The 23,283-nt window shown below is 38.4% G+C and overlaps 3 protein-coding genes across 5 annotated transcripts in view; 2 read left to right on the top strand and 1 right to left on the bottom strand.

The window, feature by feature from the left end:
* RHPN2 (rhophilin Rho GTPase binding protein 2) overlaps positions 1-12,076 on the top strand; it is a 29,807-nt gene extending 17,731 nt beyond the window's left edge. Inside the window, exons 5-15 of the mRNA XM_082319622.1 lie at positions 719-796; positions 1,489-1,613; positions 2,554-2,720; positions 5,050-5,237; positions 6,559-6,715; positions 7,189-7,308; positions 7,407-7,601; positions 8,376-8,452; positions 9,240-9,386; positions 10,267-10,422; positions 11,737-12,076. Coding sequence (XP_082175748.1) covers positions 719-796; positions 1,489-1,613; positions 2,554-2,720; positions 5,050-5,237; positions 6,559-6,715; positions 7,189-7,308; positions 7,407-7,601; positions 8,376-8,452; positions 9,240-9,386; positions 10,267-10,422; positions 11,737-11,988 — 1,662 coding nt within the window. The 3' untranslated portion in view covers positions 11,989-12,076. The remainder of the gene's footprint in view (positions 1-718; positions 797-1,488; positions 1,614-2,553; positions 2,721-5,049; positions 5,238-6,558; positions 6,716-7,188; positions 7,309-7,406; positions 7,602-8,375; positions 8,453-9,239; positions 9,387-10,266; positions 10,423-11,736) is intronic.
* Positions 12,077-15,378: 3,302 nt separating this feature from the next.
* Positions 15,379-17,638, bottom strand: FAAP24 (FA core complex associated protein 24; the record flags this gene model as incomplete). Its single annotated transcript, XM_082319629.1, has 4 exons — positions 15,379-15,621; positions 16,269-16,421; positions 16,733-16,872; positions 17,527-17,638. 4 exons carry the CDS (start codon positions 17,636-17,638, stop codon positions 15,379-15,381), a joined length of 648 nt encoding a protein of 215 aa, XP_082175755.1.
* Positions 17,639-18,683: 1,045 nt separating this feature from the next.
* CEP89 (centrosomal protein 89) overlaps positions 18,684-23,283 on the top strand; it is a 43,344-nt gene continuing 38,744 nt past the window's right edge. For 2 of the 3 annotated variants that reach the window (XR_014229083.1, XM_082320693.1), the window contains exons 1-4: positions 18,684-18,799; positions 20,659-20,765; positions 22,040-22,195; positions 22,815-23,016. Coding sequence is in view for 2 of the 3 variants with exons in the window: in XM_082320693.1 (XP_082176819.1) it covers positions 18,761-18,799; positions 20,659-20,765; positions 22,040-22,195; positions 22,815-23,016 (504 nt within the window). In the remaining variant the exon portion in view is untranslated. The remainder of the gene's footprint in view (positions 18,800-20,658; positions 20,766-22,039; positions 22,196-22,814; positions 23,017-23,283) is intronic. The other variant, XM_082320694.1, reaches the window with a different exon arrangement.

Here is a 23,283-nt window from a genome sequence, read left to right as displayed (position 1 = left end):
CTCTAAGTGTGAAAGGAAGTAGTAATGAAGGTTTTACTCAGCATAATGCAGTGATACTCCAACTTGCACTAACCAAGCTAGCTCAGTTGGGAAGCAGTGTTGCAGCATTAACACTGCTTGTTTGTTGGCTAATATATTTTGCTGCCTATTTGAGCCACCTTCTGTATTTTTTGACTACTGTGTATTGTGCAATGTAGATTTTATCTCATGGTAAACCATCTTATATCACCCTAGCGTTTGTCTCTGCTTTTCCTTCTGTAGGTTAATCTCCATGGTCAGATTGTGGTACCACTTTATGCCATTGCAGCTTTGTTAATTTAAGTGGAATGGGACTAATATAGCTGACAAGAATTTGGCAGTCTCTTTCTGTTAATAGTTTTTATGGTCACTTGATTCTCTTGTTACTTTAGCTAACAGGGTTCATTTGTCCCTTTCAAAACCACTAAGTGTTGTTGTTTTAAAACCCAATGGAGTTGATGTAATAGGTGTTTGGTTCCTTTATACCAGACTGAAATTTCTTGTCTCGGATCAAATTACTAGTTCTGTTGTCTTTTTGTAGTCTCATTGCTATATGTTATTATACTATCGACTGGAAAGGAGTAGACAATGTGCAAATCACAACTGAATCGATTTTGTACTGTTTGCAACTGCAGAAAAAAAGTAGTTTAGGTTAATTTTAGATACTCCAAATTTTTATCTTTTTTTTTTTTTTTTTTAGGACTTTATTCTGGAACATTATAGTGAAGACAGTTCTGAGTATGAAGATGAAATAGCAGATCTCATGGATCTGAGACAAGTAAGTTCAAGTGTGGCATCCCATGTTGTAAATAACATTTGTATGGAATCAGAATATGCCACTATTACTTATAACTTACCATATTCTTATTGACTTCATTTCTGAGATATGAAACATGAATCTCCGTTGTCTAAGAGTTTTACAATCTGAGTAAAGAATAAGTGAAGAAAAGGATGAAGTTATGCAAAATGATTGAGCTATTGGCACAACTTTGTAATCTAAGATTTGTCTTATCTACTTTTTTACTTTAAAGTATTTTAAATTTAGCAGGAAGAGTGTTGAAGTGAATGCATCTGGCAAAACATTATAGTAGAATGGTGGTTATTCCTAACTAGTGTTTGTTTCCTGTATTATACTAGAAACATAAACTTTCTTTGTAGTTTTCATAAAATACCTACACTCTTAATTAACTCTGAGACTTGCTACACAGATCCCTTTTGCTTCCTTAATTAACTCTGAGACTTGCCAAAGAGATCCTCTTTGCTTCCTTAAAGGTTATGTGCTACTTCTGTGCAGCTGAAAAACTCTTTATTTGGAATGCATCCATGTGGCCTTAAGCTTACTGTTCTCAGATTCCATGCATTTCTATGATATGCAGAAGTCCAAAGGAAGCAGAGCTTTATCTTTGGTGTTTCAGTATTCATTCTGTAACTCAACAGAATACACTTTATTTTAATCTATTGTATTTTAAGGCCTGCCGCACTCCTAGCCGAGATGAAGCTGGCATTGAGATGTTGATAAGCTATTTCCTTCAACTTGGTTATGTAGAAAACAGATTTTTCCCACCCACCAGGCACATGGGAGTTTTATTTACATGGTAAGTGTGTAGTTCATGTTTTTCTTTTGTCTTTTTTTTTTCAGAACACTGTTAATCATTAACTGTCTTCTGTTTAAATTGAAGCATCAGTGTGTTTCTCCCCCCCACTCCCTGCAGTGCGCGTTGTTTTTGTTTTTTTTTTTTCCGTTTTTCTTTTTTAGTGTTAAGAGTAAGCCCCTATACAATACATCCTTTTCATGCTTAGAGTGAAGCCATTGGCTAGATTATGATTTGGGCTCCAGGTTAGCACAAGGGAAAAAGAGAAAATAATCTTCATTTTGGACAACTGCAGATGTTTCCTGGACTCTGAACCTTGGTGCACAAAGCAGATGGAGAATGGGCCAGACTTTAATTCCCCTCCTTCAATTTGTTAAGATCATTTGGGTCAGAAGAGAGGAGGAGCGACTTAATTTATTATAGTGGAGTGTCTACTACATCTATGAGCAAAGTTTGACTCTGAATTCAGAATTTTTATTTTTCTGATGAGAAAAGATGATTACCATGTAACCAAGAGGAACTGTTAAATTTCTAGTCATAACTGCAAGAAGAAACTTTAAAATACAAGCTGTAGAGGATCTGACCATTCCAATAGTTGATCTCTGGCAATATCTAAGTATGAGAGCATAGCAGCACACATGGATACTTCCCCAGTATACTCTCAGCCTCTGTGATGTTTTATGGGCACTTTTGAGTTAGGTGTAATATGCTTATGGAGGCACTGCTGTAAAACGTGCTGAAAACTAAGCCTCAAATAAAGCTGTTCTCTGGCTTGCAGCACTTAGATTGTCCTCACAGTACATACTGGTATTTCTGTCCACCTTCATTTTCACTGTAGCAGAAGAATTATTAAGAATTCCACTGCTTTTTTGAAAAAACAGAATGAAAATATCTGTTGTTTCAGTGGACTCTGCTAATCTTAACACTACTTTTGTTTCCCAAGGTATGATTCCTTCACAGGTGTCCCAGTGTGTCAGCAAAATCTGTTGCTTGAAAAAGCTAGCATTTTATTCAACATTGGAGCCCTCTACACCCAGATTGGAACAAGATGCAATCGTCAGACCCAGGCTGGACTTGAAAATGCTGTTGATGCTTTTCAGAGAGCTGCAGGTACAAATTTAAAAATATTGGGAAGGTCTTTATGCAAATGTTCCTAATGTCATCCTGACATCCTGTGGATTTCTGCATTTCTCACTGACTTCATTACACAAAAAAGGAGGAGCAGGGAAATTCAAGAAGCCTAATGAACAGCTGAGATGAAGCTTTAATTCAAAACCTGGAACTGTAGTCTGAACGTGCAGATAAAGACAGTGAATACAGTGGTTAACGATTAATGAACTGCAGTTCAAAGGTCCAAGTAATAGCCCTAATGTTAACCGCTTCATTGTTCATTCTTTGTTTCACTAACATAGCTGCTCTTACCTCAGTGATATTACCTTGGTGTAAAAACCTGTACAAGAAACAATTTAAAGGGTTGATAAAGGGCTTAAAACCTAGTTTTCCATATAGTCTCTTCTAGAATTAATTTTGCTGTGTTCTCTGGTGAAATTTGCAATTCATTGGACATTGACTACATATTTTCCATAGATTCCAAAGGCAAACAGGCTCAAAATAATCAATCAAACTCTGTCCCAAGTGAAGAAGAATACAAATTCTCATAAAGGGAATCGTATCCGTTGAACTAACATGTTATAGAAGCTTTTGTTTTGTGTTTTTGCAAGTAGATTTTCTATTTTTTTCTAAATGTCATCTGTGTTACATGTAATGCTTAAAGACATGACCTATGTAATTAATATGTACTGTAATATTTATTTCTGCACTAACAATCTGTGGCTATTGGTTTCCACTGTATGGGTAGCTTTATCAGCTACAAACTGTGGACCACAGAGCTGGATTGTCATAAAACCCCTCTTTTGAATACAAAGCTATAAAAAGAAATTGATAGTATTTCTTCATGCATTTATTAAATAAATTGTTTTTCAACCTTTGTATTTAATCTAAAGGAAACTTCAATACTTGAGAAATTTCTCCATTTTGCTGCTGCTCTTTGCAAATAAAAACTCACTGCTTTTCACTTCAACGTATTTGCAGAACAGAAATAATTCACAAATTGAAATGCATCGTTTCCTACCACAGTACCTTTGCAGGGCCCCAAAGCAATGTGCTCAGGAGGCATTTCATTGTACCTGTGCATGGCTCCGTAACACTATTCATTATGTTGGTAGAGACATGATATAGAGCATGTATTAACTGTTTCTCTGTGCTGAATGGAAAATGTTGCACAGAGTTTATCCTCAACAAAGCTCTCGGTGTGTATATGCTTACCATATAAGCAGAAATACATTGAGAATGGGGCAGAAAATACCACACACGCCCCCCTGCCCCCCGTCCTTTCAGTTCCTTTCAGCAGGACACTCCATCAGTACTTGGGATGTGCCTGGCAAGGTTGGGGTGGGTGTTTTTTTTTTTTTTTTTTTTTGGGGTGCAAAAAGGCAGAGATTGCCATAATTCAAATTTGTGTAAGGGCATATTAATAAGTTAAAAGATACAAGTGTAACATAAACAATGAAAAATCTCAGAAACTGGTAATAGGAGAATGCAGCATGTGGCCAGAACTGAATGTAGTGGCAAGAAGTAAGATTACAGAAGCTGGGACACTTAAAAAGCAGAGGTCTTATCGTTACACTTTTGTAGTATTATCAGCAATTAGCAGGCTAGTAGAACTCACTAAACCAGTTGGATGACGTGCATGCTGAAGGTTACGCTTCCATCCGTGAAACTGTTACTTAATATTTGCACTACAGTTAGTGTTTGTTTTTAATTTGATAAATGATAGAAATGATTAATATGTTGGTGGAGCCAAATGTCTAGAGCAGAATCTAATTTTACCCTATTAAATATACTGTTCTAGTTTACTTACAGGGATTGAACTGAGCTTTCATTGGGACACGCAGTGCACTTAGCAGCATCTGAAAAGGAGATTCATAATTAATTAATTTTATATGTTTGTGTTTCTTCCTTCCATCCAAAGGTTCTACTGTCACCTCCTTACAGTTGCACAGATTTCTTTTTCTTTCCTCTCCTATGTATAAGCTCTAGCCTACCACTCCCACGTACAAGTCACATTCAGTTCAGCACAGCTTTATGGTCAATCACAAGAATTGTTCTAAGCAAATCTGAAGGTATTGCCCTTAAAACTTGCAGCTTCTGTTGCTCCTCTGAATTGTAATTTTGAGAACTGTGTCTGGAGATGTTTGATGGGAACGCAGAGCAAAACCCGTAGGTCAGTTTAATTTCATGCGTACTAAGAATCCCTTCAGATTGCTATAGTGCAATACTAGAAAGCATGCTTTCAACCTTAATTATTATGGTACATGCTAAAATTAAGTTCACTTGTTTCTGTCTTTGCAATGCTGACAAAACCATTTTGTAATTTCAGGAGTCCTAAGCTACTTAAAGGAGACCTTTACTCACACACCAAGTTATGATATGAGCCCAGCTATGCTGAATGTACTAGTAAAAATGATGCTTGCACAAGCTCAAGAGTGCGTTTTTGAGCAGATTGGTCTTCCTGGAATACGCAATGAGTTTTTCACACTAGTGAAAATGACACAGGAAGTTGCCAAGGTAAAATATAAGACTTAAAATTTAGTCTTTAAAATAACTGTTTACAGTGCTGTGTTACTAGCTACAGCCTCTAGTAATATTAACAGAATTTATTAAACCTGAATGTGAACGACCATTACTGAAAACTAAAAGTAACAAGGGACAGCTCACAAGCTACAAGGAGAATCACAACCTTTCAGAAGATTAAAACACAAATAGCTGCAATTTAAATATTATTTTAGAACTGTTATGATTTGTTTTTAATTCATAATTCATGAAGTTTAATAGAAACATGCTGGAACACTTGGGCAGTGAACTGGCCAAAGGATTTTACAAGCTATTTGTCATACTGCTCTTTCAAACAGTACAGAACTTGTCCGCAGAACAACATACAAAAGGACAGGGTTGTTTGTGTAGTTCTCTGTTAAGCATTGAACACAACCTGTCTGTTATTTCCCAGCAGCTGGAGGTTATGCAAATCTAAAAAGCTTAAGTCCAAAAGAATACCTAAATTGTAACTGGGGGAAGGACCCTGGTGATCAGAGTCAGATTGGTAGCTGCAGAGCTGTCTTGGGACTTGCCTGAAAAATGGAGAGGCAGATTGTGCCCCAGAAAGTACCGTTCGTACTTGATTGAGGTTGTTGACATCAAAAATTGGGTATGCCAACAAGACATGAATATGCTTTCTGAGCCATTTCAGAGTAGCAGATATATAATTGGTTCCATACTAGATAAATGGGCAAAGCCTTTCCTACCAACCCCGTAAAGCCACCCTGACTTATCTGTAGGATTGATCAGCTGCAGGGAAAAGATTTTTGGATTTTGCCACGTGGAGTTGTTTGATCCATTAAAGCAGCATTCACTGCTTAAACTATTTTATTTCCTCTGCATAAAAGATAGTAGCCCAGTTTTAACTAGACCACACAAACTTAAGGCTGGATATGACTGCACAGTTTCAGAAGTGAAGCACCAACTTACTGTATAAGTAATAGGCTTCACCCTTTTTCTCAGCTGAATTAACCTGATGAGATGTATTTGTAAATTAAAACCCATTTATTATATGGTGTTTTTATTGAACTCTGAAGCCATATAGATTGACTGACTTAGTCCATCTGTTCTTGTACAAAATTTGATGTACTTTTCTTGTACAGGAGAAATCAGAAATGGCATTTCAGATTTTCTCAAAACTTATTTCTAACCCTTTCTAACCATCCCTCCCTCCCTCCCCACCCCTTGATTTGATGCACATGAAATTATCTTAAGGCTGAATATAATATCCCTTACTTGAGGTCCTAATAACTAATGCTAAATTCTCATACTTCAATTCTGTGCTTTATTGTAGGTGGGAGAAGTTTACATGCTGGTTAACACTGCAATGAATCAGGAACCAGTGAAAGAGAATATCCCCTACTCCTGGTCTAAACTGGCACAAATAAAGTCAGACCATTACAAAGCTCTGGCGCATTACTTCATTGCTACCATTCTGTGTGACCATGAATGTAAGAATTGTACATATTCTATATGTTCATATAAATAACAACAATAAACTCATAAACAGTTAGAAGTTGGTCTATGAATAAGACTAGGAGCCAGGAACTTTGGGGTTTCAATGTATGTTAATCTGTGGCCATTTTCCCATTCAGATATGGGGCCGTACTTTTTTGTCCTTTACAGAAGAATGTGAAAGTTCAATAAACTAACTTTTGCAGAAACAAAAGAAATATTATATCCGTTATATGCTACTAAATTGTTCAATTCTTGTCACTATGTTCTGGCATATAAGTATTACTTGCATACTACAGATGATGAGACTGATAAAAGTCCTAAAAACTTGAAATTGCTATCAATATATATGTAAAAAATATTTGACTGCATTTGGAGAGAAGGTAGTAATAACTACAGAATGATACACCTAAAGGAACAGGGCACCGAGATATGTGTAATCATTAATGTTCTATATCTGTTATTATAGTGCAGTCTGGTGATGATGAAGATCAGCAGGAGAAAGCCTTCTCCCAGTTGTATGACTACATGCCTGAAGGACTGATGGTTCTCACCGTTTTAAAGGACAAAGTTCAGAGAAAACAATTAGGTAACTGCCAGTTTCACACAGCTACCAGATACAATCTGGAAATTACTTTGTATTTATTGTCTGGGGAGGACAACCAACAGTTTCTACTTCTTTTTCAGGGAAAGCACATTTACGCAAAGCCATTGTTTACCATGAAGAAGCTCTAAGAGTCTGTGGTCTGTGCAAAAAGCTTCGAAACATTGAGGTTCTTCAGGAGGTTCTGACAGCTGCACATAAGCGCTCACTTCTCAAATATGCTCAGCAAGAGACAGAAGATGACTTTCTCAGCCTAATCCAGGCTCCAGATATCCTTCGTAAGTATACACAGCTAGCAGTAAAGGGTATCTAACCATACGTGTGTATGCTTTCACGGGGATATGTATTTATTTTATATATATGTATCCATATATAGTATGTATCCATACATAATATAAGTAATGTACAGGTTATGTACTGTACATTTGAGTTCAGATTCCTTACATATTTCCTCAATCACAGATAAATGAATTTTGTTACAGCTGCCTTACAGTGTTTTTTGTCTCTGGCCACATCGTTTTCTGGGGTAGATAACAATGGTTATTATTTAGAATTCAGCTTTATTTGGCGACTGTCTTGTGAGCTAGAAAAAATGGGGAAACTTTAAAAGCTAAAATCCTACAAGGGAAAACTAATAACTGTTTCTTGTAGCACAACTCTTATACTGGTCTAAGTTGTTAACTTAATTTGACTGCTATTGGTTCTTCCTACTTTAGTCCAGCTCATCCAGCTCTTTCCTCTTTGGAAGCAGTGGGAAAGAATGAGGGCCGGTTTTTAATTTATTTTTCTTTGAAAAATATTTAAGAGGAGAATAGCATAGTTTTGTTTGGATGGATTGTTTTAAGTTTTCTGTATTGATACTATGAGCTCTGAAGATATTTTTAAGGCAGTTCAGATATTTGTGTTACACATTTCCACAAAAATGAGTTTCTACAGCCTGGTAAGAGTTTAGGAGAAATTTCTATCTAGCTTGGAATGAAAGAACAATAAATTTGTATGTCTTTTTAACTAACACGTGAGAGAAAACTAATTTTTTTTACTTTCTGTTTTAGCTAAAACGGAGCACAAAATAGAAACAATTGCTCCTCAGTTTTCCAAGGTGAAAGTTAAAGACTTCTTTCACAGGCTGGTACGTAACATGCTAATGCCAACCAACCTCTGTCATTTTGCTAGCAAGTATAAATTCACTCTAATGTGAGGGAAGGGACATAAGTATTTTAGCCTGAAAAAATGATCTGTAGTAACTGGGTTTTTTTTCAGAAGTTATTGGAGAGATCACTCCTAGCTTCAGAGGTATAAGTCAACTTGAGACTAGCAAAGAATAATAGTGCTATTTGTATATGGCCTTGCACAGCATTCATTCTTGATAACCTTTATGAAAGTCCCATGAAGTTTTAATAGATAATTGCATACAACTTAAAGGCGGGGAGAAACATGTAGTACTTGGAGATGGGGATGGAGAACGTGTAATGTTGCGTGCTACAAAGCCAGTCTTTGAGGTGGCTCTGTATCGGTGGGCAAAGGGAATTGGGAGTTGCGGTTAGGATCAGAATACGCAATGTTTCATGAATCAATTTATCTCCTCCAAAATGGAGTAAGGTAGGACCTTAGAGCCTGCTGCAGCCAAAAGATTCTGCACACCTTAACAGAGATCTCAGAACAACTTGGCAGTTGCTCTCATCCCACTCTGCTTGCAAGTATCACCTGAACAGTCATGAAGTAGGACTGAGCACTTCAGGGGACACCTTAAACTTCTGGGATAAATCTCACTGTTCCATTTCAATGGAATTAGCTGGAAGTTAACCTGAGTAAAACCTACATAAGATCAGCTTAAAGCATTATAACTTAGAAAAATAGAAATGCTTACTTAGGAATGACAGTAAACCATAATGTGCCTGCTGCTGTGTTACCTCCAGGGCCCACTGACAGTGTTCTCAGCCAAGCAGAGATGGACGGCTCCACGTACCATTCGCATCCACCATGAAGCAGGAGAGCTAGGATTCAGTCTTAAAGGAGGTTCGCCAGTACAGATTTATTGTCTTGATCCAGTTTGTTCTGCAGCAGTAAGTACCTTGGAGATAAATTGTTAATATTGCACCAGATTCTAGCATTACAATCTTTTAAATGTAACTCTAGCTTGTTCATACCAGTGTATGGAGTATTTATTGAGTTCTACTATACATCAGTATAGTCAGTTTATATAATCTGAACACATTTTCAGTGCTATATACACCTTAGATGTTAGAGTATCCATATCCCTGACATCACATTAAACTAGAGTTGATTTCTTCCTCTGTTCACACTTACTAGATAAAAGGTCCCAAATAATAAAAGCAAATGGTATTCCCCATCTAATTCAGGAAGCTAGCAAGGATGAAGGCTTTAGAAAGTAGCAACAACAATAAAGATGAGGATCAGGAAGGGAAGGCAAGGTAGTATGTGCCCAAGGAAAAAGAGGGGAAAGAACATATTATTGCCTTCTAATATGTTGTTCTTTGGGGGGGGGGGAACAAAGGGAAAAAGCAGCATGCAGTGATGAGCACAGTTTACCTCTAGGAGAGGCAGAAACAACCAGAGAAGTACAAATAAAAATACTGAAGAAAGAAGTAAAAACTGGAGAAAATATCTCATGGGGGATGATAGGGTAGCAAAAAACAGATTTCATTTACTTAAGGAGAAAAGTGAAAAGGAGATAAAAAGAGCCAACATTTGAGTATGCCAGAATCACATTTATCAATGGTAACTCAAATAGGTTATTTGTGTACTTGAAAAAGTTGCGTATTTCTATATTATGTATGCACTTTTGTTCCACACATCTGGCTAGACAGTGGTTTTATAGCATCTAAGAGGGAAATGCCTTTAGAGCAGATACTGTATGATGACAAAATCATTTTATGCATCTTTATAACTCCAGATAATAACCTGTGCAAAATTTCTTGACAGTCGATGGGCCTAAAAGAAGGTGACTACATTGTTTCAGTTGGTGGCGTGGATTGCAAGTGGCTTGGAGTGAATGAGGTGCTGGAAAAATTCAAGAGCATGGGAGAGCAGCCCATTGAGATTGAGGTTATCAGTTGCCAGGATACAGCAGCGTCTATGGTATGTAATGAGGCAAATATGTTTTGCAGATTAGATATGTGAGTTGTGTGTTTTTTTTTTTTTTTCTCCAGTTTCCTGGCTTCAGTCCCTGATTAATGTTTACTTTCATGTAGTCAGATATCCCGCTCCACCAGTGAATATATAAAGCATTCAGGCATGCGTTCAGTTTTAAACAGTGTTTTAAATCATTGTGACTTAGCAAGCTAAAGTACAGTTTGTGCGCACAAGAATGGTTGGGTGGTGGTGTTTTTTGTAGTGGAGCTACTTAGATTAATTGCATTATAAATTTCAGGGCACATTTTATTTTCCCCTAACTTATGCCAGAGGATGAAAATACTACCCTGTTCAGCATTGGAAAAGCTACAGTGAAACAATGATGGAATGAAGTTGAACATCTAAGACTACATGCTTATTTTCTATGCACTGTTAACATAAATGATCTGTGACTTTTGTATTAGATCACAGATTAATGTATGTATTTTTTATTTTGGTGGACTTTTAACTGTCTAGTCAGTTACTAAGCTGCTGTAGAAGCTTTAGACTAAGGGAAAATGATCACAAGATTAAAAAATGTTAAGCTCTAAATAACTTAAACTTATTTGTAGTGTGAGAGAACCTGTAGTTCAGCTAAATCCACTGCTTCATGCTTCTAACATTCCCTGGCAAGCTTAGGCGCTGAAGTATTGTTGCCTTAGGAGTGATCAAGGTGCTCTTATTCCTGTTAGGTTTTCTTGTTTTGTTTAAAAGTAGTTGATTTTCCTCATTGAAAATAAGGAGTTGCACACCTGCCATTCCAAACTGCTACTGGAAACAGAAGGCTAGAATATAATCAAATTGCTTCAGGGCACAGCTGAGACAAGACAGAGAAGGCTGTACCTTTTGGGTATCCCAAAAGAATGTCCTACAGTAGCTCTTGTTGTCATAGTTGCAATCAACCTGGAACCTGTCCAAAGACAGCAAACAGACTCTCCTTCAGAGACTTGTGCGAGAACTACATACTTACACTAACCTCTCTACAAAGCTTAAGTATTGTATAGTTACGCTAGAAGCTGGTAAGAGCTAACAATAACACAACCCATGAAAAAGATTCACAAGTCCCTTTACGCTTTGCATAGTATACCCTTGAGTCTACATGGGCAAAACACCAGAACCACAGCACTCTGAAGGGCCTTGTGTTCAGTTAGTATGTCATTAGCACAGAAAGCCTGCTGTAGTCTGCCTTGGAAAACTATGCACAGTAATCCTTTGTTATCTTCAAAATTTTGACCCATTTTTGGATGACTGATTCTAGTAATGCTTCTCTTTTTCCTGCAGCATAGCAAGAGCGCAACTTATTCTGTGGGAATGCAGAAGACATACTCCTTAATCTGCTTAGCCATGGAAGAGGGCAAGATTGATCAGACCAAGAAAGCCCCACTGAAACTGCCTTTTCTAAGCTGGGGAACTAAAAATAGACAGAAAGCTGCAAGCACCCTCTGCCTTCCTTCAGCTGTGGCTGGAAGTTCTCAGATTAAGAAGAAGCTTTCTCCCTTCACACTTCTGAATACAGAAAGTTCATTGTACTGAATCTTTCAGAAGGATCTGTTAACATGACATTTTTCTTTATAATGTATATAAAAAATATTGATCAATTTTATCTTTATATATACGTGTGTATAAATTCAGACAAATGCCGTTGACTTCATTTACTGTGTATTGAGCCACTCTGAAGGTCAGAGGCTGGCAAAAACTGTAAACCTGAAGTATTTGAAGGTTAGAATGAAGTGGTTTGGGAGGTATGCAATAACAAGTTGTAGATGATAAAATTGCTTATATGAGGACTGGATTCCTTTGGAATTTCAAAATACAGTATCATGACTAATTTTTTATAACCATGATAGATGGGATTTATTTATTACAAACTTGATGCTGCATGCAAAACAGTAGGAGACATATTAAAGGATGATTTTGCTGTAAAAGTTGAGAGTCAGTAATAAATCATGTAACACTACTTTAAAGAATTATCTTAAACCACAGGCAAGAGAGAATAACGTTATTCAGAGAAACTAGCCTTGTGCCAAGGGGCAGTGTCAAGTAGTTGTGGTTTTTACACATAGACATTCTTTTTCTGAGAGTACTAGGTGTATTCTACTGAATAGTTAATTTAATTCTGGAAGAGAATTAGAAGGCTTAGAAGTCAAAAGATCTTTTGAACTACAAAAGGCTTTTACTGGGCTCTTTTTCTGATCCAGGTTACGCTTTAAATGCCTGCTGATTCAATTGTTAAAAACAGGCTTTATTCCAAACTTGAAATTATTTAACCTACTTATCAAGACTAATGAGATACAAGTCTTATGATAAAATTGATAGCTGAAACAAATCTCAAAACTGACATATTCCAATATATTGATCAAGAGTGCATAAATTGTGGCTATGCTTTTAAAATAGAAGAAAAGAAGTGCTTGTGAGTCTAAGTGGCAGAATACTTATTTACTATTACACCAAGTAAAAAAACAGATATAAAATCCTCCTCCTCCCCTTGGAACAATTAATGAGCAAGTATTGGCTATATATATTAAGGAGGGAGACAAAAAAATAACTGTGAGCATTTCTTTGTGATTCTTCTACTTTCTGAAATTGAAATTAATTGAAAATTGCTAACACTGTAGTGTTAGTTAACATTGCCATCTACAGAGTAGATATATGCTGTTTGATACTCAAAACTTAAGGGGAAAGTTTGCATCTGGGTGTAAACTTTAAAGTTGTCATTTATTTTTAGTTTCTTATGTAATAGGTGTAAATATGTTGATGACACTTATTTAAGAATAAAAATCAGATGCTGCCATTTAGTAGTAGTTTCTTGATTCTCCCACAGCTTGGATGATACAGCATAATTTACAGGTTGTTACTATTCACTGCATGTTTCTGTAATGTTGCTTAAAGATCAAAGAAACTGTCTTTCTTAAAAGTTTATATTGTATAACACAGCAACTTATAAATTATAGTCTAAAACTCGCTTCCCTACACAGAGTGTTAACATATTTCTAGAGTTTCCCTATAAAGTTTACATAAAAAAAATGTTGTAAATTACTTGTGACTCACCTGTCCTTAGTAGTTATTCTTCACATGTGTTTGTAGTAGCACTTCTTTTACACACACAAGCAGCAGCAGCAGCCACATACTGATATGTAAGACCCTGCCATACAATATTCCATACAGAAGAGATTTACTTTGTGTGTATGGCTAAATTACTATCCAGCTAATGAAATCTTTAGCAAAGTCACGTGAATAATCCTTCCTCCTCTTCATTTCTCTTAGCCCACTAGGATAGTCTTCCTGCAAATATCTTCCCCCTTAGCTGCATAATTACCTGCCTTTCCCTTCCCATTATCACACTAGTCCTTGAGGAAAGGTTGGGGTGGGGGTCTTTTTTTATTTAACCACCACCTCCTCCTCTAATTCAAGTCAAAGTTTGGGCTTTTCAAGTGCCATACAAAAATACATACTTACTATCTTCTGTCAGCTAATGAAAGACTCGTTCCACACTGAGTGGTAGCCAACAGCTAAATTAAGGCAAGTACTGATTTCGCAGCAAGTTCTTGCTCAGACCATAGGAATATTTGTAAGAAAGAAGTTTCTATCCACAAGGATGTATAGGGCTACTATAAAGCCCTAAAAATAAAGCTTTGCAATAGAAGAGTATTTCAGCTTGTAACTCCATTAGTACTAAGTGTTACTACTTTAATTGAACTTAATTTAATGCACTGAACAGTTGGCCACCTGAAGTAGTTGCCTTGCAACATCAATGGCCACATACCTTTAGATGTAAAATCCAGCCTCCATAGCAAAGTGCCAAAGTCTGAGAGAGATGGAATAAAATCTAAACAGATTTATAAAAAAGTTTAAGCATTCCCTAGTTGCAGAAAGTACTATCTTGTTCTGTAGTTCTGGAAATTCTGATGCGTATAATACAGTAAATTAAATATTTATGGCCAAGTTAGAAATATATTTTCATCCCAAGTAAGGAATCATTAGCGATAAGGCAAGGGGTAATGGTTTTGAACCTAAAAGAGAATAGATTCAGACTAGATATAAGGAAGAAATTTTTTTACAACAAGGGTGGTGAAACACTGGAACAGGTTTCCCAGAGAGGTGGTAGATGCCCCATCCTTGGAAACATTCAAGGCCAGGTTGGACGGGGCTCTGAGCAACCTGATCTAGTTGAAGATGTCCCTGCCCGTTGCAGGGGGCTTGGACTAGATGACCTTTAAAGGTCCCTTCCAACCCAAAGCATTCCATGATTCTATGATAATAATTGATCATTAATGTGTCAAAATATATTGTAATTGATTACCTCAACCTATGTTCAAAAGCGCAACATGAATTAACTGAGATTTTGGATATTAGACACAAAGGAATAAATTTGATAACACCCTGTGAACTGAAAAAGGAACCAGAGAAATAAATTGGTGTAAAGCCAGAGATGTATTCCAGTAGGACTTTCCAAAGGAACTCCAAAAAGTTATAATCAAAGATACTACTATAAAGCAACATATGCCAACTTTTTTAAAGCACTGTAACTCACATTTCCAGTTACTGAGAAGATGACACCACCCACATATTAACACAGTGTTTATTTCTGGAAAGCAAAAGCAAGCAAGCAAATTGCTTTTCCATTTTTTCCTGTGGATGCTGGAAGAGACAGCTTTCTCTCAGTTTTTTGTACAAGATGATAGATGCAAAACACTTTACAGCCCTCTTTCCAAGGTAGTTTTCACAGCTCCATCTACATGAGCAGAACAGCTGTAAAGAAGCAGCAGCAGAGTAATATCTAGACAATTAGTCAACACCCTCCGGTTGTTACCAGGATTATAGAAGTTACCATAATATGTGATTATTAAAACCAAAATTTTATAATTCACAAGAAACAACCAAACAAAAAGTCTTTGTTTTCCAAAACAGCACTACACATGCATGTCAGGAACATAAAAAACTGTAAACTTGTTGTGCTACCGTTTGTCCAACTACTAGCTCAAGCTCTTTGACAGATGCATTACAAAGCCGGTGGATGCTTCCAAACTGTTGCAGTAAAAGCAGAGCTTTTGTTTTCCCAACTCCCGGAATTTGTTGCACCGTCCGAAACACCGATGGCTCTGCCAGCTGAGAACACTGTTTACGAAGAAAAGGGTTACTGTTGTGATCCTTACTTTGTTCACGGACCTGAAGCAAAACAAAACCATAAATGACACTGAGTGCCCTCTGCTGGAGCTCTGCTTTTGGTTTTTAAAATAGTTTCTTTCATCTCAAGAGTTCAATGCAATCACTAGGAAGTTCTTAAAACAAGCTCCCTCCTTAAGTGTGCGCCTTATTAAGGGGTTTAATGCAGATCCACAAAGTCTCACTAGGAAACCAACAGTTTCTGAATACCAACCATGAATTAAAACAATGATTTTGTCGTCTTTTTGATGCAATCAGAGAAAGGATAAAGGAAAAAAACAACACAAGAACACAGTTTCCCCAGCCTGAGAGAAAGCAAAATGTCCAGTCGGCTTTGACAGCGAACTTAAGTGATGATTGCCTAATGCTATTCAGTGGCATCTCAGTGCAAGATTACATAAAAGAAAAAATCCAGTATCATATTCTTAAACGTTTTTTCTTTGTTCCCAAATGAGCCCTCTTTCCCCTGAACTATACTACCACATTACTGTTGCAGGATATTTATTCCTTACGTTCAAACAACAAAATATGTTGTGTTCTTTTACGATCCCAGGTGTCTTTCTGAAATAAGTGATGATTGCGGGAAATCAGGTAATTCTCCTCATGTCTCATATTTTAAGGAATGTTTGTCCACTAACATAGAAACTTACTAGCTGAGTAATAAGTTGAGAAGCTTCTCCTTGATTTGCCACAGGAAGCAACACCATTCCAAGTTCTAGCACAACAAGCTTTTGTACTGCTAAGAAGTACTGATCAGTTATTTGGGTTCTCTCCACGATGACAATTACCTCAAGACTGCTGGTCTGTATTGAAAGGAAAAAAGAAGAAAAGACCTTGTTAATGACAAGCTGATGCAGTGCAACAGAGAGCAAACTTCTGTTAAGTATGAGCTGTCTGAAAGCAAATCAGAGGAAGAACAGAAGTTGCAGCAACAGTACTGAGGTTTAATACAGCATTATTACACAGCTGCATAATTTTTCAGTTTTTAGGTGGAAATTGTCACAAAAGTTTAGCTCCACTAGAATTTAAAAATAACACAAGAAGAATGTTTTCAGAAGCATGGAATAAACAAATACCAATTTAAAACTTGTCTCTTTATCTAGTACTTACTTACATTTCTTAACCGAACCAATCTTCGCTTGAATTCATCCCCTGCAACCAAATCTGCTTCAGAAATATATAAAATGCAAGTTCTGTTTGAAAGATGAAAATCCACAAGTCCCAAGCCATCTTCAAAGATGAGTCTAATTTTCCCTTAAGGTGAGATTGTTAACAGAAAAAAATACAGTAGTTAAAAAACCATATATACTAATAATAACTTCACAGCACAACCTTCCTAATGTGTCAGTAATCCTAGTGACTTGACAATGAACTTCACATTCTTTTAAAGCCTTTCTTCTCTTTAAGCAAAACTGGTACAAGCAACCCAAAGTACTGTATGATGCCTTTAGTAATGCCAATTAATAGCACTTTCAACTCTTTAGTTTGAGCTTCTCAGTAAACTCTGGACTTGAACAAAAACATCACATGCTATTCGGAAAGGATCATCTCAATTTAGTTTGCTGTGCCAACTGATGACAGCACAGTCCCAGTAACCATGTAAATTCAAGGGACTTCAGTGGAGGTGCATATTCACAATAGCCCCACTGCTATGGTTCCCAAGAAGCAGATAGATACTTCCGCTTCTTCTCTACAGTGCCCAGCGACTATGCAAATACGACGGAGCTGATCACACAGATACAGGATAAACAAACAGGAATTTTCAGCCTGCTAACATAGGCTATACCACAAATATGGGACCAGTCAGGCACAGAGTAAAGCATATTCCAGCCAATCTTAACAATACTGGTGACAGATGGGAATGCTTTGCCTGAATTGTTCTTCCTCTTCCAATTTGTTTGTGCTTACCTTGTAGCCTTTGGGCTATCTCTGACCCTCTCCACTTCTCATTTCCAATCACATGCCCATAAGGGACAACTATAGACCCTGCCGTCACAGGCACGTTCGCTTTCATTGTCATCAGACCTCCTTTAATCTTTACTTCAGTAGCAGTAACACCCTAGAAAGAAATATGGAAGAGATATTAACACATTTCATAAACCCGTTCCAAACTTAATTTTATGATTAAAATTTGTAAGATGGAATACTCTGGAAGAGACACTGTCTCCTCCCTGAAGCTACCTTACAGTTACGGTTAACATATCAAAATCGGTAAGCAACTCTGTTCACTTGAATACAGGCTGTTGGCTTGCAAATTGCACTCCTGACTTTGCCAGCCAATCTGAAAAACACCTGAATTAAGACACACAGATGGTAAAAAAACCCCACACTGCCTTTTCTATGCCTTCATCCACCCTTGCTGGGAGAAAGTCTGCTTCAATTACAAAGCTGACTCCAGAGGCACCTCCAGCGCTCAGCTGACAGAAGTCTCCAGACAGATTATTAGAAGGTAGTTGCTGGGAGACATTATTTTCAGGTTTGCCAGCTTTATGCGGTGTTCTGACTTTATGGGGAAGCAGGAGTCTTTGCGGCTAACGCACGATTTAAAGAAGAGCCAAAGACGAGCCGGTACCACCGCAAACACCACCCCCTTGAGCCACATCCTGCAGCCCGGCCCAGAGCTAGCCCTCACCGGGGACCTGCTCTGAGAGGAGCGGGGCACGGCCCCAAGGGCGGCGGCCGCCGGCCCACCGCTGACCTGCCCAGAAGAGGCTGAGCTCCGTCCCGGGCGCCCCGACCTTTCGGGGTCGCAGCCTCTCCTCCGGAGGCCGCACAGGACGCAGCGGAGACCGGACGGGAAAGAGCCACCGCCACCCGCTCAGGAGAGGCGTCGTCTCACAGCCGACAGACGAACCGCCCGCCTCGGAGTGCGCGCCTGGCTGACAGCCGCGGCCGCAAATAGGAAGCGAGAGCTCTGTCGCCCGTGAGCGAATGAGGAGACGGGATGGGGCGGGCCTCGCCACTGGTAGGTTGCTAAGGCCGGAGGAGGGGTGAGTAAGACGGGTGCAGATTGGGGGAGCGCAAACCCGCAGCAAATCCGCTGCGCCGTTGCTACCAGGCGGGTCGCGACGGGGGACGCGTCCGAAGCGGGGAGAAAGTAGTCGGGAGGCGGTGGCAGAGGCCCGTCCCCTACCCGGTCCCGATGGCGTTCAGTTTCAGGAGAGGCCGGAAGGGCCCCTTCGTGAGTATCGCCCCGTCCAGGGCCGGTCTCCGTCCCTGGGCCAGCGGGGGAGGCGGGGGCCCGTGCCCGGGCGGGACGAGCGGGGGCCCCGAGGGAAGGCGGCTGCGCCCTGCGGTTGACGCCGGTGATGGCTGAGCAGTTTGACTGAAGTGAAAAACGGGGAGAAAAACAAATCCTAAGCAAAGAAAAGAAGGTGTCCGGAGGCTGGCGCTCTCCTCTCCTTCAGTCCCGGGCCTGCCCGCCTTCTCTAGATAAAGGCCCGGCTTTGGCGGGGCGGGGAGGTGTTCCCGCGCCCTTCCCCTCCGCGGGGGCCGGCGGGTGCTGGCGGGGCTGGAGCCCCCGGCGCCGACCTGCGGCTCGCTGCTGCCCGCGCTTGCTGAGGTGATCCTCCAAGCACACGGTCGCTGCCGTAAAGTGAATGAGAAAAGTTCATAGCGAAAGCTTAGAGCCGCCAAGGGGGGCAGGATTGTCAGCAATGGTGTGGGTATTATCTTTTAACGTACTTGAAGTAATTGAAGTTTTTTTAAATATTAGAATGAAGATAAAGTATTGATCTTCTGCTGTTGTCTTACTTTTACTGTGCATCCTTTTGCCTCAGCTGTATTCCCTAGTAGTTATAATAAGACATCTACAGTCAACAGTCTTCAGTAAATAAAACGGTGCATGCCAGACTGACTTCCAGAATTAGGGAGCAGTGCATTTGCAAGATAAGACCGAGTAAAAAGACAGTCTTTGTAATGCACCATTTAGTTATTTGATGCGGCTTCCTGGAAAGACAGACATATTTCCCAGTTCACTTGGTCATTAACCTGTTGGAGAAGACAATTAAAGAATAATTGCCAAAAAAAAAAAAAAAAAATCTCTTGTAGCAGAAATAGCAGAAACTTAGCCTGTTTTACTCCATAAAAAAGTAACATCTGTCTGAAGGTGGGGACTTTATTATGACATGGTATTTTCTGATGCTTAGAGAGAGAACAAGAGGCAATGGGCACAAATTCAAACACAGAAAATTCAACTTAAATGTAATAATAATAATAATAATAAAAATACTGTGAGCATAGTCCAACACTGGAACAGGTTGCCCAGGGAGGTTGTGGAGTCTCCACCCTTGGAGATACTCAAAACCTGACTGGACAGGACCCCAAGCAACCCTCTCTAGTTGACCCTGCTTTGAGCAGGGACTTGGGCTAGACAATCTCCAGAGCTCCCTTCCAACCTCAACCATTATGTGATTCCATTCACAGTACTCTTTGTAGGGAACTCTGGTCCCAGTTTTCCTGAGCGGGTATTTAATTTTATGCTTCTAAAAAAATTGTTGGGTTTGCTGATAAAAACACAGTAGGATTTTTTTTTTTTTTAATTCAGGCTGAACCTTTGGCTGCAAGACTTGTTTAGTGATAGTTTTTTCTTCCATCTCATACTGCTATGACTGAGGATTACTTCTGACTGACAGACTCTTTCTACAAGAAAGGGACTAATATTGTTACTGTGAAGCAGGGTTCAAATATTTAAGAAAAAGTTAATTTCTAGTATTCCTTTTTTCTTGTATATATACAGGAAAAAAACAAACTTGAGTAAGCTAAAATTCTGTTTTTGCAGATTATGATATAGTGGTTGCAGAACCTACATTCATGGGTCTTATGTAAATTACATTTCTAACCTTCATTAGCAGCTGTTCATACATGTTAAAAAGTTAAACCTGGAACCATTTCAAGTCTTCTGTTTACATTAATTGCATGTAATTGTTCTTCCCTTTTATATTATTTTGCATTGTTAGTTTTTGTGCATGTTCAATTCTGTGTTTTTTCCATTGTGATCCTTAAAGTCATTGTCAACTAATTTTATTTTAAATTGTTTAGAAACATATAGCTCATGGCCTGGTCCCTGCTGCTACCATAGCTCCTAAACCTGCAGTTCCCCGCACCCCTCCCCCTCGTAGTCCAAACCCTTCTCCAGAAAGGCCCAGGTAGGTTTTGAGTTATTTTTTTGTTTCATCAACTACAATAGCATACTAGAAAAGCATAATTAGAAGAATTGCATGTCCTTGCTGCAGTATTTACATAAACCTTTTCGTAAATACAATACATTTTTAATTGGGGCAGTTCCCTTCTTTGAACTTTAAAGATATCTATGTTTCTCCCACTCCTAAGCATGCTAAATAATTAGGACAATGACCATTATGAATATGTAACTTAGAATAAGTCAGAATCAATTAAAGAAAAATGGATATTTAAAGTTAGGGCCATTTTTAATTTGGCTGCTAAAGTAGAGTGTAGGACTGTAGCAGGACTAGTACTATGAGTCAGGAAGTTTTAACTCATTAGAAAAGCATAAATTAAATGTTACTAACGCCGTTTTATTGCATATTAAAAAAAGCAGGGACTTAAAAAAACTGGCATGTAAAACCATGTTGGATTAGATTTGAATTTGCTATATAGGCAAGTTATATAAAGAGAAAATACGAATTTATTTTTCTTTTCATTTGTAGTTTCTTACAGTTTTTTTTTTAATGGTTTCTCTATGTTTAGTTAAATTCTGGTTGTTTTCTGTGGTCTTTCTAGTGTCTGTAACATTCCTACTTAATCCTAGCTCATTTTTTCTTCCTTTTGACCTCCAGTTGTTGTCATTCCTGTTACAGTCCTTGCCATTTCTCTCCTTTAATCTTTGTTCCTACTTGCTTTTTTCTCTTCATCTTACCCTTCTCTACACTCCGCAGCATCTCGCAAACAGGCACTTGTATCTACTTAAGCTTGCCCTAGTTCGCACTGTGCCAGCATTTATTAACAGCTTCAGAGTCATCAGTAAAAGGTTCAGAGTAGGGAATAATGGAAACTAGGAAACAAAATAGCAGAACGTGGAACACTTTTTCAACACAACGCCAGGTAGTATTGTTATGGCTAAAGTGAATGCTAAGTACTGTAAATTATCGATGTCAGTTTTGGGAATGTAACTCAGTATATTCCATGATTTTCATGCACGTGATTTGGGAAAACCAATAGGTATTGTACTTTACTCTTAGATAGCTGTGTTATGATAGCTTGCCCAGTTTTGTGCTTTACTTTGGGAGTTAATAGTTTATAACCAGTCCCTTAGTACTTTCAGTGGTGTTAATGCTTGTTAACTGTGAACTTTTTGCTTTGCTTAAATAGTGAAGTCATTTTGCAATGGAAAAAAATATAAAATGCGGAGCACAGAGAAGACATCAGTATTGTTTCATTGCTTTTTTCTGTTTTCTTCCAGATCTGCTCTAGCAGCAGCTATCCTTGCAACAACACTAACAGGGCGCACTGTTGCTATTCCTCAGCCTCGGCAGCGATCCCTTTCTGAAAGTGATTCCACCTATGTGGAACAAGAATGCTTTGAACCATATGCAACAGTCACAGAGCTCAGAATGGGGTAGTGTATACTTTCTGTTTTGATATCTTATATTAGAAATAGAATCTGTCAAAGATATAATTTTATCGAAGAGTTACAGCAAACTAATTTAACTCCTGGTATTATAGCCACTTACTTTTTCCTCACGACATCACAAATTGGGTCTGAAGTATCTACAATCCTTATTCCATTTCTCATAAAGTGATGTCATGCATACAATCTTCAGAGAGGGAGATCTGGATTGTACAGCAGTCACAAGTAAAGATGTGTTATTTCTGCCAAATGACTATCAATTATACAAACAGTTGATCACTGAGGAATCATCTGAATTACATGTCAGATATTTCCTTTGTGCTAAATAATTATTTCAGACTCTTCTTTTGGTAGAATTAGCAACCTTCTATCTCTAATTGGGCATTTTCTTTAACATAGAGAAGAAAATGTAGCTCCAGTGGTAATCATCTATTTTAAAGCATACGCATAGGCTAGATTCCTTGTTTGCAGCTAACAGAAGCCTAGATGTCTGTGTTGGCTGTTTGGACTTGTGTATATTCTAAGACTGAGGGTTCTCCTTTTTTTTTTTTTTTTTTGGAAGAGTAAGCAACACTGAAACAGGTTTTCAACTGCTTTCTACTTGCAGGCCCAACTGGAAACTTGATGGTAGTGACAGATCTCCTGTACAGTCCCTGGAAATATCAGGCAATTATTGTGAGGATGGGGAGATGGATACCTATCATTCAGATGCTGATAAAGAGGCAGAATCCAGTTATCAGAGTAATGAGAAAAGGGGAGAAAGCTTTAGCACCAATGCTATTTATGCTGTTCCCTGCAAAAATAAAAAGGTAGGATTTTAAAATGTGTTAATTCCTTTACCACGTTTTAATATGTTAATGCAAATATTAGATATTTCTAAGGCATTTCATTCTCTTCTTACTCTTTAGACATTAATTCAATTTTTATTTCACATGCTTCTTTTGGTGGTTCATTTACTCCTATACCAGTTAGGTAGGTTTGCTGATCCTCACAGATTCCATATCTCTGATTACTGGGAGCCTTTTCTTATTAGGAAAACACTGGTATCGTGTATAATTATTGTGCATAATTTAGTC

Source organism: Platalea leucorodia (assembly GCF_965183815.1).
Source record: "Platalea leucorodia genome assembly, chromosome: 8".
Classification (NCBI taxonomy): Eukaryota; Metazoa; Chordata; class Aves; order Pelecaniformes; family Threskiornithidae; genus Platalea; species Platalea leucorodia.
Note: the sequence above shows the minus strand (reverse complement) of the source record. Positions and strands in the feature narration are given on the sequence as shown.